This window comes from Macrosteles quadrilineatus, unplaced genomic scaffold (assembly GCF_028750875.1).
Source record: "Macrosteles quadrilineatus isolate MER2022 unplaced genomic scaffold, UCM_ALF_1.0 Scaffold_7__1_contigs__length_78375512, whole genome shotgun sequence".
NCBI classification, from domain to species: domain Eukaryota; kingdom Metazoa; phylum Arthropoda; class Insecta; order Hemiptera; family Cicadellidae; genus Macrosteles; species Macrosteles quadrilineatus.
Window position 1 is genome coordinate 52,207,861 of NW_026542600.1, and position 14,811 is coordinate 52,222,671.

The 14,811-nt window shown below is 35.4% G+C and overlaps 1 protein-coding gene across 4 annotated transcripts in view; it reads left to right on the forward strand.

Annotated features, from left to right (window-relative positions):
* LOC128998316 (protein roadkill-like) overlaps positions 1 to 14,811 on the forward strand; it is an 85,557-nt gene that overhangs the window by 9,823 nt on the left and 60,923 nt on the right. For 2 of the 4 annotated variants that reach the window (XM_054424404.1, XM_054424407.1), the window contains exon 1: positions 12,892 to 13,111. The exons of the other annotated variants lie outside the window; for them this stretch is intronic. In XM_054424404.1, the coding sequence (XP_054280379.1) occupies positions 13,098 to 13,111 (14 nt within the window). In that variant the 5' untranslated portion in view covers positions 12,892 to 13,097. Of the gene's footprint in view, positions 1 to 12,891; positions 13,112 to 14,811 lie in introns of those variants that run through there. 4 annotated transcript variants of the gene reach the window in all.

The following is a 14,811-nucleotide window of genomic DNA, read 5'->3' on the forward strand; positions in this document are numbered from 1 at the left end:
TAAACCGAACTGTTCTCAAAACAAGGTTGGTTAAAACAAACTGTAATATTTTACGAGGGAGGGCAGATGATCCGATTATTGGTTAATGCAACTGTACTCTAACAGGACTAATTGTCCCATACTAGTAAGAAGCGGCTAGAAGAGTAGTCGAAGAAGTAAAGAACACAAGGTTGTTCTCAGATTTGAACCAGCTCACTGGCTGAGACAGGAGCTCACTGGATACTTCAACTCACGGAAAACCCTCGTTTATAACCCTCATATTATATTTAATGCAAAATATCTGTATTCAATCATATTCATTTAAAGTACAGTATATACATTTAAATCGTCGAATTTCACCATATAAATATTTGTGCCTATGAATTTAATAATTCAAGCAGTTAAGGTTCGCTTTAATAACTTTAATTAACATGAATTTATACAAACAAATTGTTTTTCCATGCTATTGGGAAGGTGGGTAAGATTTGGGGTTGTACAAATTGGTTTGCTGGCCTGGGAGTAAATTTCCAGGGGGTAGGGTAAAGCTGAACACATTAGAGGGTAAAATTCCAGCATCTTGGTTTTTAAATTTTATATGTTCTGATTAAATTCACAACGATCAGTTACTTTAAATTCCACCGCAATCCCACGAAGTGAAATATCTCGGCATGACGATTGACAAAAGATTAACATGGAAAAAACACATCTGGAATAAAAGAATATACCTAAATTTAAAATTTAAAAATCTTTCCTGGTTCCTAAATAGTAAATCAAAATTGACAATTGCAAATAAATGATTACTATACAAAGTAATCCTGAAGCCAATTTGGACTTATGGAATCCAACTGTGGGGAACGTCCAGTATGTCGAACATAAACATCATCCAACGATTTCAGTCAAAAGTTTTAAGGTTCATCCTGCAAGCCCCGTGGTACGTTAATAACAATATCCTTCACAAGGGCAGTAGAATTCCGACGGTTGAAGAGGAAATAACCAAATTTAGTACAAAATATCTAAAGAAGCTTGAAAATCACCCCAATCACCTGGCTCTAAACCTTTTGGACAACAGTACCAGTATATACAGGCTGAAAAGGATTCATGTCTTGGACCTAAGCTCACGTTTTGTTTGAACAATTTAATTTTCCCCTGTTTATTTACTTATTTATTTTTTCATTGAAATATTTTTAAGTTAGATGGACAGAGACTAACTAACGTTTTATAAATAATTGTTATTGTATTTGCTGAATGTTCAAAAAATAAACAGATTGTAAATAAAATTGTGATAAAAAAAAAAAAAAAAAAAACTGATATAGTGCAACTTAAGTGTTTGCTGGCAAAATTCCTCTTGGCTGTAACACCAGTCCTGCCTGGGGGTGAAATTCCACTACCCTACAATATTAACCAGTTATCAGGCACTAACTACAACTAAACTATCAGGCTAACTAAATTCTCTAAAATCATATTACATCAGATGTCTGACGAGATTAGTTTCAAAGCTTTCTTAGGTAACAAGCAAATTATCACTATAATAATATCACTAACAAATGGACGGGGCCTAACTCCTAGAAATTAAAAAAATGTTGGCAAATGAACAGAACCGCTAAGGTACAACACCAAGGGGTTAGTTCCCGAAGTAAACTGAAAAAAATTCAACGTTAGTGGTGACATTTTTCTGTAAGAAAATTTGTTAATAAAATATTACAACTTAAAAAGATTTATCACTTAATCTTTATGAATGTAAATTTAGTTTATTCTATTTTTTTTTTTAATTCAAATGTGGGATGGTTATTTTAACACGAGGGATAAGAGTCAGAAAAAAATCTGCTGAATCTGTCTAATTTTTAATCTAATTTTCCTCGACTATGACCAAACTCAATGAACCGTGTTAGATGAAAGCTGCAGGGAGATTACACAAGAGAGGTGGGGGTGGAGGCAGGAAGAGAAGGTGAAGCTTTCATCCCGACTGTCCCATCTCCCTTCTACATTTATATAACATCATTGGCAGTCAACTGTGTTGCTACGTTTTTCTGTAGATTTTCATATTCTGTTAAATTTTTTTCCTACCAGATAGTTTTGTGCTTTATATTCTAACTCTCTATTGTCTGCATTTATTACGGTTACTGAACTGCAATAAAATTATCTTGTCGAATAATCTTTCAGAAATAATTTTGATTTTTTTAAGAGGTTGGTAGTCTTTTTTAACCTTGCATTTGCTCCACATAGACTACAGGTCTGTGCGTGAAACGTATCCCGCAAAGGAAGGGGTAAGCTGGTACAGTACAAAGGTGAGCTGTACTGATAAAAAGTAAAAGCAGGCACTATTGACATTGCTGCTTTGGGCCCTAATTTAGTGGCGCTACTGTCTCACAAAATTCTTTTGCCATTTTGTTTTTCAAATTTGTAAGAAAAAAATATGTTTTTTCCGTCCATGCTATTAATACAGATTTACATTGAGAATCTATATTTTCCTTCCTAATATGATGGCATTAAGATGTGATAAAGGAAATATTATGTTTGTTTACAGATTGTTCTTTTAAGTTCAGGAAATTTTGTTGGGTTTGGATGTCAGGTTAAATTGTAAATTTCTACCACCAACGACAAAACCTGCAGACTAAGCATATTTCTATTTGATTGATTGGATTGTTACTAATATTTACTTGAACATGTTAGGTAAATTCCCTGTATTGAAAACATTGGGTTTAACTATCACTTTGGTTTGATGCTATAGTGAAACAATTGTTTTTTAGTAAACAATTAAGTGGTCAGTTTAAAACAAATAAATTAGTCACGTTTTATAAATTTCCGTTATGGATATAAAATTATATCCATAAACAAGCAAACTGCGACAGTTTACCATAAGAATAACATAGGAATTTTAAATGTACAGTTTTTTTAATTATCTCTGTAGGCTAACCCATAAACATACAACAATGCTTCTATAAAAAATTATTTTTTTAAGCTACTCTTGATGGGTGTTCTAAAAATTGGGTCTTTTAATATTTTAAGACTAAAAACTGAATCAAATGTTTATTGCTCATGGACACACTCCCTCTCTCACTCACACATATATATATAAAATAAATTAACAAATAGTGTTTTTAACCTCTGCAGATATAATAATGAAAAAAATAAATTGGGTCTAGGTCTTATTGTGCCCCATGAGCGAATCTTAAAGCTGTATATAAAGTAATAGCTTCTTTCCTCTCGGGTAAATTTGCTAAAAATGTTTTTAAAATGACCTTACCTGTAGCAGCGAATCTAAGTATTGGTTAAACTAATGTTATTTAAATAGGGAATAAATCTGACCTTTTAAGGAAATATTTTTGTGTAATTGCAATCAGACATAAATGGAAATTTGCTTAGTCTGCAGGTTTGCTGATGCAGAGGATTTTTCCTTAATCTTCGTTCTTTTTTTTTCAAGTAGTTCGGAAATCCTGATGTTTCCTCAAATATGGTTTGAGGAGTTGTAAGGAGCTCTCCTGTTTCATGGGGGTTTGTCAGGAAGGAGAGGATATAAATTGAGGGGGAAAGTTGACATGAGTTGGGGAAAGTGGAACTTTGGGGAGCTCCTCTGGCATGCCCTTTCCCTAGGGTAAACCAGTGCAGCTCAGTAGCTCAGTCCTTTCTCTGCATAACTAGTTTCTGCAATCTCGAATTGGTATTGAATCATATAGAGAAGCAAGTATCTAAAATGTAGCCTGAAGTTTCTCTTTCTTACGGTTGCACTTTACTCAAAAATGCAGATATTCATCATTACTTTCAAGATAAAAAAACTTACTATCATTTCTTGAAGACACAATGTTTTGTATATTTTTGTCACACTAATTAGTTTCAATGAGCTTTTCACGCATGAATTTAGCCCGGAAAACCGCTGTTTCCCGCTTGCTCAATCAAATGGGGTTTCATTACGTACTACTGTACGGTAATGAAATTTTACTGGACACCAGCTAACTACGATTGAATTATAATATACAAAAACTAACCTCTCAGAGAAGTTATGAGCAGTGATTGTTAAGTCTTGTTTTCGGTGTGAATATTTTAACGGATTTGTACAGTTTTGTTATTGTTAGGTTAGTTTATAGTAGTGTGATGAAAAATATTGTACTTAACTTGTTCAAAATGTGTTTAGAGTACTCGTATGGTAGCCACATGAGACGAACTCGTAAGGTAAACACATATTTTCCGGACTAGTAACGTATTATACTGTTACCTGAATATGAATAAAGGAGACATACAATTTCCTGTACATGTTTTGTAAAAAGGGTGAAAAAAGGATTTAATAAATTTCTTCTTAGTGAATTTATCTCAATGAAAGTAGCCAATACTGTAATATTCATTACAAGACTTTGAGTATCTTTTTTTTTAAATAACCTAACATTTATCCAATAAAAATGTTGGATTTAGATCTCCCAGATGTGAAACCTGACCATGATCAAGAGTGTAGAGTTGAGTAAAATATCTTGTATATATTTTTTACTGATGGTATAAGCTGTATTTTAGCCTGAACTATATTAAAAGCCAGATGGGTCCAGTTTGTAACCATCAAAGAGCTATTGACTCTTCTCGATTGAACTGGTATCTACTGATTACTAGTCGAGTGATATATTGGCTCAGCCACCCAGTTATTTATATAATAATATTTACAGTGGAACCTCGATAACTAGACCCTTGATAACAAGTCACCCTTGACAACAAGTCTTATTTAATAATCCCCATGAGAGTATGGTTATCGAGGTTCTACTGTTTTTATATAATATTCATTTAACTCGCGAATACAAATATTTTGGTTATGATTTTAAAATAAGTCTATGAAAACGGTTTATTTCAACTCTAAAACTCAGAAATCCGTTAGGGTTGATTTTGGTGCTTGTTGAGAGACAAGCTCAATTCGGGGTTCTTTTAGAATAGTTTTAAGGATTAAGGTCAGTATCATTTTGTGAGATTTCATGTAATATCGTAAAACTGTCTTGAATTTCCCTTTGTAATTGAAGCAATAAATTGCTTTACCCTTCTGCTCACATAGTGGTTAGAGCGTGGGACTTCAGTCCCTGAGGTCCCGGGTTCGATTCCCGCCAAGTCACCAATGGATTTTATCTAAGTGATAATGCCGCAACCCCTAGGTCTAGCCTGAAGTAACGTGAATAACAATCCCAGGCTCGTGCCTAGCGTCCTAGGAAAAAAAAACAACAACCCTTCAACTCACATTTAATCTATTGTTATATTGATGATTTTAAAACAATAGAAACATTGAGTTAATCCTAAACGTTTTTGTCACTGCTTTGCAAATATTGGTGTGAAAACCAATAGTAAATAAATTGATTCCTTTTAATTTCCTTCTAATCATTTACTATATAGTGTTCTAGGACTAGCATATTTTTTAAGTACTCAAAAGTAAAACTCAAAAGTGTAATAGCAGTCAATCTGTCTTTATTTTACCTTCTTTGGTCTTTGGTCTTTACCTTCTTTATACAATTGTTACCTTTATTTTATCCTTAATATATTGTGAGAATTCAAACATTACATAAAATTAGTATCTTTTTATTCCTTTTGAAATGTGCTTTCAATAATATGAATTTTAGTAAAATTGAAATATTCACCCGATTTGGACACATTATAAATAAAGCATTGAGATGTAGTTTTAAATATTTTTTTCCATTTTTTTAAATATAGCTCTTAAGTTTATCACATGTATTTTGAGGCACAAAATATTTCAATTCCATGGCAAACAATTCTGAAATACAGTAGTTACGAATGAAAATTAAGAAAGAACTATAAAATTTTTTTATTAAACCCATGATATAAAGAAGATTAAGATACAAAATGTCAAGTTGACATTGGAAAATCTGATGTAATTAAAGAAACGTTTAAAAAATTTCCAATCAAATCGAATAGTTTTCGAGAAACAATGCTGGAGCGGTTGAGTTGTCCACCCTGTATTTCTCAAAATGATCTAATCAGGGGGTTTCAACACGCACACTGCAGATGAAAGTGTGGGTCTATTCGCGGTATTTAGAGCCTCTCTCACTGTTACCGTGATCATGGAATTAGGCCTAGACACCAAAACGAGAATAACTCGGCCTGAATGAGTACAGTATTGGCCAGAAGATAGCCTACTTTCTAGTCAGGTATTATTGTACAAGTACGAATTGTGAGCGAGGTACAGTTCTCTTATCAGCTTCAAAACATTGTTAATTGATGACTCATAAACGAACCATTGTTTATTGATGACTCATAAATGGGCCACAGAAATCCCAATTGTATAAAATGTTATAAAAAAATGTAAAATGTTTAGTAGTTTTATAAACGAACCATTGTTTATTGATGACTCATAAATGGGCCACAGAAATCCCAATTGTATACCATGTTATAAAAACATGTAAAATGTTTAGTAGTTTTATAAACGAACCATTGTTTATTGATGACTCATAAATGGGCCACAGAAATCCCAATTGTATACCATGTTATAAAAACATGTAAAATGTTTAGTAGTTTTATAAACGAACCATTGTTTATTGATGACTCATAAATGGGCCACAGAAATCCCAATAGTATACCATGTTATAAAAACATGTAAAATGTTTAGTAGTTTTATAAACGAACCATTGTTTATTGATGACTCATAAATGGGCCACAGAAATCCCAATTGTATACCATGTTATAAAAAAAATGTAAAATGTTTAGTAGTTTTCTTCCGTCTCTTCTATGTAGGCTTATTACTCTAATATATATTTGTTAAACGTTTATATTTATACAGGTATAAATTTTTATTTGATTACAAATTCTGATATTAATGATAACAATTGGTAAAAATTGTCAAAAGCAATAAAGCATTTTATTATAACCTGGTTGACCAATTCTGTGTTTTCGAGCGTCCAGACAGAAAGAGGGATTTAGAAAACTTTAGTTCCGTAGTATAAATTGAAAACACTAGTAGAAAATGTTTCGCTTTAAGAGAAAATATACATTTTATGAGGGTTATAAATAAGCCATCGGCCAGGACGTCGATAAAATATTAAAAAATGCATTAACACAACATGTTCAATTGCAAAATCAAGGCAAATGTAATAAATTATTTCATACCGGTGCATTTTATTGAAAAAAGGGAATACAACTTAAGACTAGTGTAGCCTAGTATTTGATGAACACTTTTTTATACGATACACTACACTAACGAAGTATGTAAAAAATCTGGCCTCTAATGGATAAAACTTTATTTTTAACGAATCCATATCGAGAACATATGTGATCTGAATTATACAATGTACCTATGTATTTGAACGGATGGTGTTGTTTTTTTGGCCTATGGGGACATTAAAACGAATAAGTAAATTGGTCCCGGGTCTTGGTCTCACCATGAGATCCACGGTAATATAGCTTATTCCCTTTGAGAACTTCGCAGAATCAAGTTCTTTCTGCTGACAAGAACTTCTTAGCACGGGCTTATACAGTAATCTATTCCGGGAAACACTAGTTTATAAATTCAATGTTTCTTGAATCCGATTCTATTTTTTAAATACGTAAACAATACAACTTGATCTGGATTTTACAATGACGTATCAAAATGAAACATGTCACACCGACACCGTAGACCAGGAAGTAAAGATCTAGGTTATGTTTGCGGTATTGTGCGGACAGCGGACCTAGTTATGTAAGGTGCTTGCGCAGTACGACTGTACCGATTCTCTAGTTTCGCGCATTAACTGTTTAGAAAGCGGCGAGGCTGTACGAAAAACAATGACTTGCTTTCACCCACTTTCCCGAGGACTACATATCTTGCGATATGGTGTGGCGATCCACACCTTTGCCATCTAGTTGATGTGGGCGTAAATAAGCCATTTCTGTTGAAACTTCGTTTGCTTTACAAACTCCTTCGGGCAAGTTGAATCAGATTCGGTTAGAATAATTATTTATGTATTTCGAATACGGAACTTAAAAATAAAACTACACTTGGGGTCGGAAATCGGGGTGGAGAAACAACATTGGAACTGCAAATGAATGAAAAACTTATGCAAACACAAGGGATAAGAAGTTCTAGAAAAGAATTACACTTAGCATCTTCTATTTTGTGTTAATGTCACTTGGTGTTAATTAGGGTACCATAGCGTTGTTTAGTGGTTCAGGTTAAATCGGTTAAATGGTTGAGGAAACAATATGGTTTGATTATATTACAGACTGCTACTTGTTGATGAACTGTGTGCGCGACTAACCGTCAGCGTGTCTGAACGATAGAACCTGTCTCCTGTCTCTCCGTTTATCTGGGGACTCCGGGTGGACCTGCTCAGGAGACAGGTCCCATCATACAGACTATAGTTCAAATAGACGCATTGATTATGTACACAGTAAGTATATAGTCAATGGTGACCGCTACAGTGATAACATGACATGAGGCTTAAACCAGGTTTACGACAAGTAAAATAGCAGCTTTTAGCTTTAAGGCTTTACACAACAGTTGTGCTAAACGTGTTAATGAGTTAAACTAGGTTTGTCCATGCTGAACCAGTGTGGAAAGTGGAATTTTATTGCATACTCTGAGTCTAAATCGGCGATGCTTCTTTACTCTCTATAGTCTTTTCCCACGGAAACTCTGCCCTGAGGACGCCCTATTTTGTTACTCGACCGCGCTTGTGCAAACGGCTCCTGACTGCGCTGCGCCGCTTTCCCAAAATACCACCTACAATTCACCCTGCTTTCACCCACGCTCTCGCTATGCTTATTTGCATCTGCTGTTCCAGGTTAGAAATAAAACGACAACAAAAACACTTCGAGGGTGAAATTAAAAGACTACTTAGAAACCATAACCATAAGACCAGAAGATAACTGAGATCGGAATACAGTAATTGACCTAGTGGGTTCTGGGCCTTTTCGGAAACTAGGACATTTGTAGTGACCCCTATGAACGTCCGGGAAAACCGGGGCGTGTTGTAACCCTACTTAGATGCAAACTGTTAAGGGTGCGCTCTAGCTCAGCTTGGATTTCTCAGTACTATCAATGATAAAAAGGAGTAGACTAACCGATGTCCCTATACCATTGCATTGAACAGCGCCATGAAGAGCGCTTGCAAGCCTTTTTATTCTGGGCGATTACATCCTTAAACCTTTTTAGTAAACTAACTGCACATTCTTGTTTTTAAGAATATATCGCAATTCCCCCGTTTGTTACTTTTACTTTTAAAAAAATATTTGGATGCGTTAAAACTTATGATAAAAAACGCGTATTTTAACATTTTTTGAAATAACCAAATTTTAAAAAGCTCCGGACCTACAATAATATTTCATGAAAAATATGACACCAAGATCTTTTTTTTTTATTAGTTCAAAATTGGGGCTACACACAGTAAGAACCAAAACCCTTGCATTTGCGCGCACCAGACGGGTTGAGTGCAGCCTTAAACTATCAAAGGTTACCCAGAATTCTTCAATGCTATGTAAGTCAAGGAAGTTCCGGTAAATATTTACCATTTCCAGTGCTAATGGCCATCAAGGCGATGTGGTCACGAATTTTAAAATAAGTAGGCCTAATTGAATCCTAAGGGGGAGCGAGCTGGTCTAGTGGCTAGAGCGCGGGACTTCGGTCCAAGAGGTCCCGGGTTCGAATCCCGCCAAATCACCAATGGATTTTATCCAAGTGACAATGCCGCAACCCCTAGGTCTAGCCTGAAGTAATGTGAAAAAACAATCCCAGGCTCGTGCCTAGCGTCCTAGGAAAAAAATTAAATCCTTTTTAATGGTCTATCTCAACCGCTATTTTGTATTTTTTACGTATTTTTCGTAATTGAAGATTAAAGTAAGGAAACAAGTTGTTTTGTTTCTTTTTGTGGCATTTCACGAGAGAATAACTGTTTAGTGGATGTGCCGGGGATTGAACCCGTCCCTCCCGCACCGAGGTCCGAGACGCTTACCACTAGGCTAGCAACACAACCAAAAGTTAAAACATAAATAATTATTTTATGGTTCTAGTCCGTAAATAATCATCGAACCTTGAAGACGAGAAATAACCGAATAAGGATCTTAACGTTTCATGAATTAATTATAAAATCAACATAACTTTATGGAGGATTGACCTAATCAGAATTTCTCCGATAAGGCTCTCTATGTTAGTATATTTAACTTTTTCCTAAGGTCTCAAACCTACTTTGACTATTAGGTATTACATTAATTGTTAATTCCCTGAAGTCCCTCGACCTTTGATAGACACAATTGAAACGTTATTACAGTAATTTCATTTTGGAGGATTTTGTCATAAAACAAACACATTTACCCCAATGAACTAATTGACAAATAACTAATAATGAATAGTTTAAATCGGCAATATTGTTAAATTAATTATGTATTTCGGTTGGTTTGAATACGATCTTTCGTTCTGTGACTGAACTAATACAAGGAAAACTGTTGAATAGTACAATATTGAAATTGATCCTACTCTTTATTTTAAAATATGCAGTAAAAAGACTGAGTGATAACATTTTTCCACTATAATACTTTCATAGCATCGGTGAAAATGATTCAATGCTTGTATAGTGAGCAAGAGTTGACTAGGCTGTAACCTTGTTCTGTTGGGCAAATAACGTGTCGCCAAGGTAAGTAGCATTTTATGCTTGTTGCACACTGACTCGAGTAAAGGTAACCAGCTGAAACTGTATGATAAACTAAGTTGTGCATACAAGTTTTTTTTTATTGTTGCCCGATTTTCATTCCGGTGTAGGTGATTTTCGGTTACATGTCCGATGTTACGCCTTTAGGTTGATTTTTGCGTGTAGATAGAACGGGTGTAATCTATGATCAGTATACCTTTACTGTTCACTAGTCCAAGATCCGCGAACACACTTAATCTTCGTGAGTTGACGTCGGGGATACGTTTACAATTTGCACTATTTATGTTATTTGGATCAGAGTTTTAGTAATCTCACGTAAAACTAGCAGAAACTTAGTTATTACCGAGGAGGAACCAAGTACTCTGAAACAATGTTTCATGAGAGGTGATCATTCTCTAAGGAGACTCTGATGCAATGTTTCATGAGATGTGTCAGAGTCTCCCATACAATGATTTTGAAGATGTTTTCATTCTCGGATGATGACTCGTGCTCAGCCCTTCTTCGTCAAAGCTAAAGCGGAATTTATTCCCCAGACTAGATATATTATCTCCAACTTTCTCTGCAAAATCAAAACCCGGTGGATCAAAAAACAACAAGAGCAGTGCTTTCTCGCGTTTCACCGCCCTCAATCCCGAGGGACAGACTGAGTGAGAAGGTTCGTTCCAGAGAGAGCGACGCTTTCACGCTAACCCTCGGTCGGTTAGGTAACTTGGACCTAAGCTTCCGGTGTTTCTCCGTTCACGGTTTGGGAGTGAAACAGTGAAAGAAAACTATCATGGATATGTGTAAACAACACAAACTTAAGACGAGTGTTAACACAGCATTTAGACTGCCACTAGGGATGAGCGTCGATAGCCGATGTTTTCTTCTAACATCGATAGTTTTACCAACTATCGAAATATCGACGTTTTCCCGTAATTGAACTGTATTAGTTTCAATGCAAATTTTAATGTTGGTCTTAACAAGAAATTAAATTTTCCATTACAGTAATCCCCTTGCAAGGCTGACGAGATATAGAATCAAAAAATATCGCAAACTGTACTTGCCATAAGACAAGAGAAGGGCGAGCGTGAGAAGAAATATATTCATTGTTAAGGTGCTTGTTATTAATGTTGTCAAAAGTCAATTCATTTGTATTAAATTTCAGCCGTAGCACTCCTGCTACTGATACAGCCTTAGCCTTCCTAATTGAATAAGACCGATATTTCGTCTTACAAATGTATAAGGGAAACAGCCAATCTAGCAAGTAGCTAAATTAATTAGCATAGGCAGAAAGCAGACGAAAAGCATGGAAACAAATCAGCGACCACAGAATTAAATTTTAATTCTGTGGTTGCTGAAACAAATCCATCGTTTATGTTTTGCCCTGAAAACAGTGAAAACACCTATGTTTTCGCCGACGATGCTATCGATTCATCGATGGTTGATGGTTGAAACCGATGCTACCGATGGTGAACATCGACAATTGGGCTATCGATGCTCATCCTTATTTCAAACTTGAATACAATTTTTGGAGTTAATGTAAATCTGGATTAGAATAGTTCTCCAAGAATTTGTGCCCTTTGGTTTGAACTTATTTTTAGAGGTATATTCATTCTTAATTTTGTCATAACAATTGAATATTCAGAAACAACTATTTGCTCTCATGGTAGCTGATCAGTTATAGCAAGTGGTCGTCTTACAAAGGTTGCCGGTTAAAACACGATAAAAGCCAATAGCTGATTTTTTTCGAAAATTGGCCCAACTTTTTTGCTTATTGGACACTTACATGATGATCCTTGCCCCTGGCTAAAGAGAGATGCTGCACTTATTCCATTGAATAGTCATCGTGAATTCATATTCGGTTGACAAAGATTCTATCATTTAATAATAGTACTGTATGCACAAACAATAACGAAACAATAAACTAATAATGTTTAAAAATCGACACTTCACTATCGCGTTCTATAGAACTAAACGAATAATCATTAATTATACCCTAAGATATATTTACAATAAATGTAAATGATTAAAAAAAACCTTTTACAAGTGTTTGGCATGCGCTACACTACTGAAACCCTCATCTGATGCAAACCTCACAGTGTGAGTGTAATAAGTACAATGAGTGTCGCTGTAAATTGTATGAAATACTAATTGACACGCCCCCATGTCAGCCGGAAGCCCGGAAAGACGCTGTAACTATACGTTACGTGAAAACGTGGTGTGTGGGGGTGGGGAGGAGATGCTGGTAGCGGTGGGGATATTTGTGCGGCGACTGTTTGACTGTTTCAGTTGGTAGTTCTGGTCCGGCTGTTTGTAGTCGGCTAGTCGCTCCTCGTTCGCTGTCGCTCCGCTAGTAGTGGCAATTCGCTACTCGCTCCCGCTCCGTCTTGTGTCGTCTGTCGTGGTTGTGGGGTGGTGATTTGTGCCTTTCAGTGAGTGCTGTAGTGCATTCTCTACCCCTTCTCGTCTCGGTTGTTTTCTTTATTTGGATTAATTGTGGATTACCAAAACAAACCTCATTCAACATTGGATACATGTATTAGAATGGCCCTTGCGAGGTGAGTACTATTAGGCCCTACTATAGTAATTTAATTTCTATTGAATGGAAATCGCAACAGGTTCACGCAAGGCAGTGTTTACAACAGTATTTTATTTTTTCGGGCATGAAAGTGCTAGGATATTGTTTCATTTAGCCCTAGCTCTCTCATTTTTCAGATTTTTTCCAAACCATTTTTTTGTTAATTTTTTAAAATCGGTTTGGTTGATTTAACCAATGAACTATGCGAGGACCAACTTAGTCATATACTGGACATATTGGAAGGTTTTACTTCAGAGTAGGCCTATACTTTCCGGAAATTACGTGTTTTCGATAGTGTAAGCATTTTTATTATACTTTAATTTTGGTTGTTTTGCATGTTGAGTACAGTTGTTTTGCTAATTCGACTCGTTACAAAAGAAAAATAGCTGTCGATTATTTCTTCTGCTATACCTAACTATATAGCACGTATAACGTTCGTATCGCACGTTTTGACCCGTAAGCTTAGTTTTATTATGTTAACTTGGAAAACATGGATAAAATACTATGAACATTATATTGGGATTTAAAAAATATTTACCCTTTGATTATTAATGGATTAGCTGTAGCGGTTCCCTTGACCATTTAGGATCGATCCGAGGTTCAAGGACATTGACCTGTGGCACTGACGAGTGGCGATACTGGCGCGTCGAACGATGCCCCCAGTAACATCTCCCGTACAACTTCCTGATAAAACGGCCAATGCTTGCTAAAACCAGAGAAAGATTTGTACAGGTAAATGACGGTTGAATAATATTGGCAAATTTTAAAGGTAATAAAAATGTGCAGCAATTAAACGTACTGCGCTATCAACAAGATTGGAGTAGCCTACTGTAGGCCTATTTACTGAACTATCGAAATTCTGCGCAGAGAAATCTAAATAAAAAAAAGCTATATAAACTGTCTAATTGGAAGGCTCTAGAACATGCTAAACTTTTACAATCCGTTCTTTTTGGATGTATAATGGTTTTTCCTCCTATTGCAAGCAACCCTGCAAACTTCTAATGGAATTGGATGATAAATGGTTTTCTATCAGAATGTAGTTAATCATCACGGAAATTCGGACCATAAGCTTATCTTAATTGGACATTGAATGTAATCAAGATTTGTTCGTATCGACTAAGCCTTCCTATGTTTGAATTTGGTAATACACAGTGAAACAAATACAAACACTTGTTTGAATAAATTACAATCTAGAAATATATCATTTTATGTGTGCAATTTATTATTACTAGAGTATGACGAACGGTCTTTAGGCAAGGAAGATATTTAGAAGGACTTGCAGAGGTGTATGTTTCTTCTTAGCTAGGATCATTTTTGTTAGTAAAAAAATTATGAACAGCTGAGTTCAGTTTTGAATAATCAAAAAAAACGGGAACTTTCTCAGGATCAAACCAAAAAACCTTATATTTTATGGCAAACACTATACCAACGATTGTTTCCTGATTCCAACTTCTTTGGTATACTAGAACAAACGAGTTTAAATATTCGTTTTTGCTTCAAATCGACGATCTTCCTAGGTTCCATGTTGAATAATACGACCTTTGCTATTTGAGCGAATTTCCCTAAAGGAAAAAGGCTATTATTGCAAGACCTAGGCAAGTGTAGGCAAGACCTAGACCCCGGAACGATGTGTTTTTTTTATATTTTGAAGTCCCCAGAGGTCAAAAACACTACCCGTTA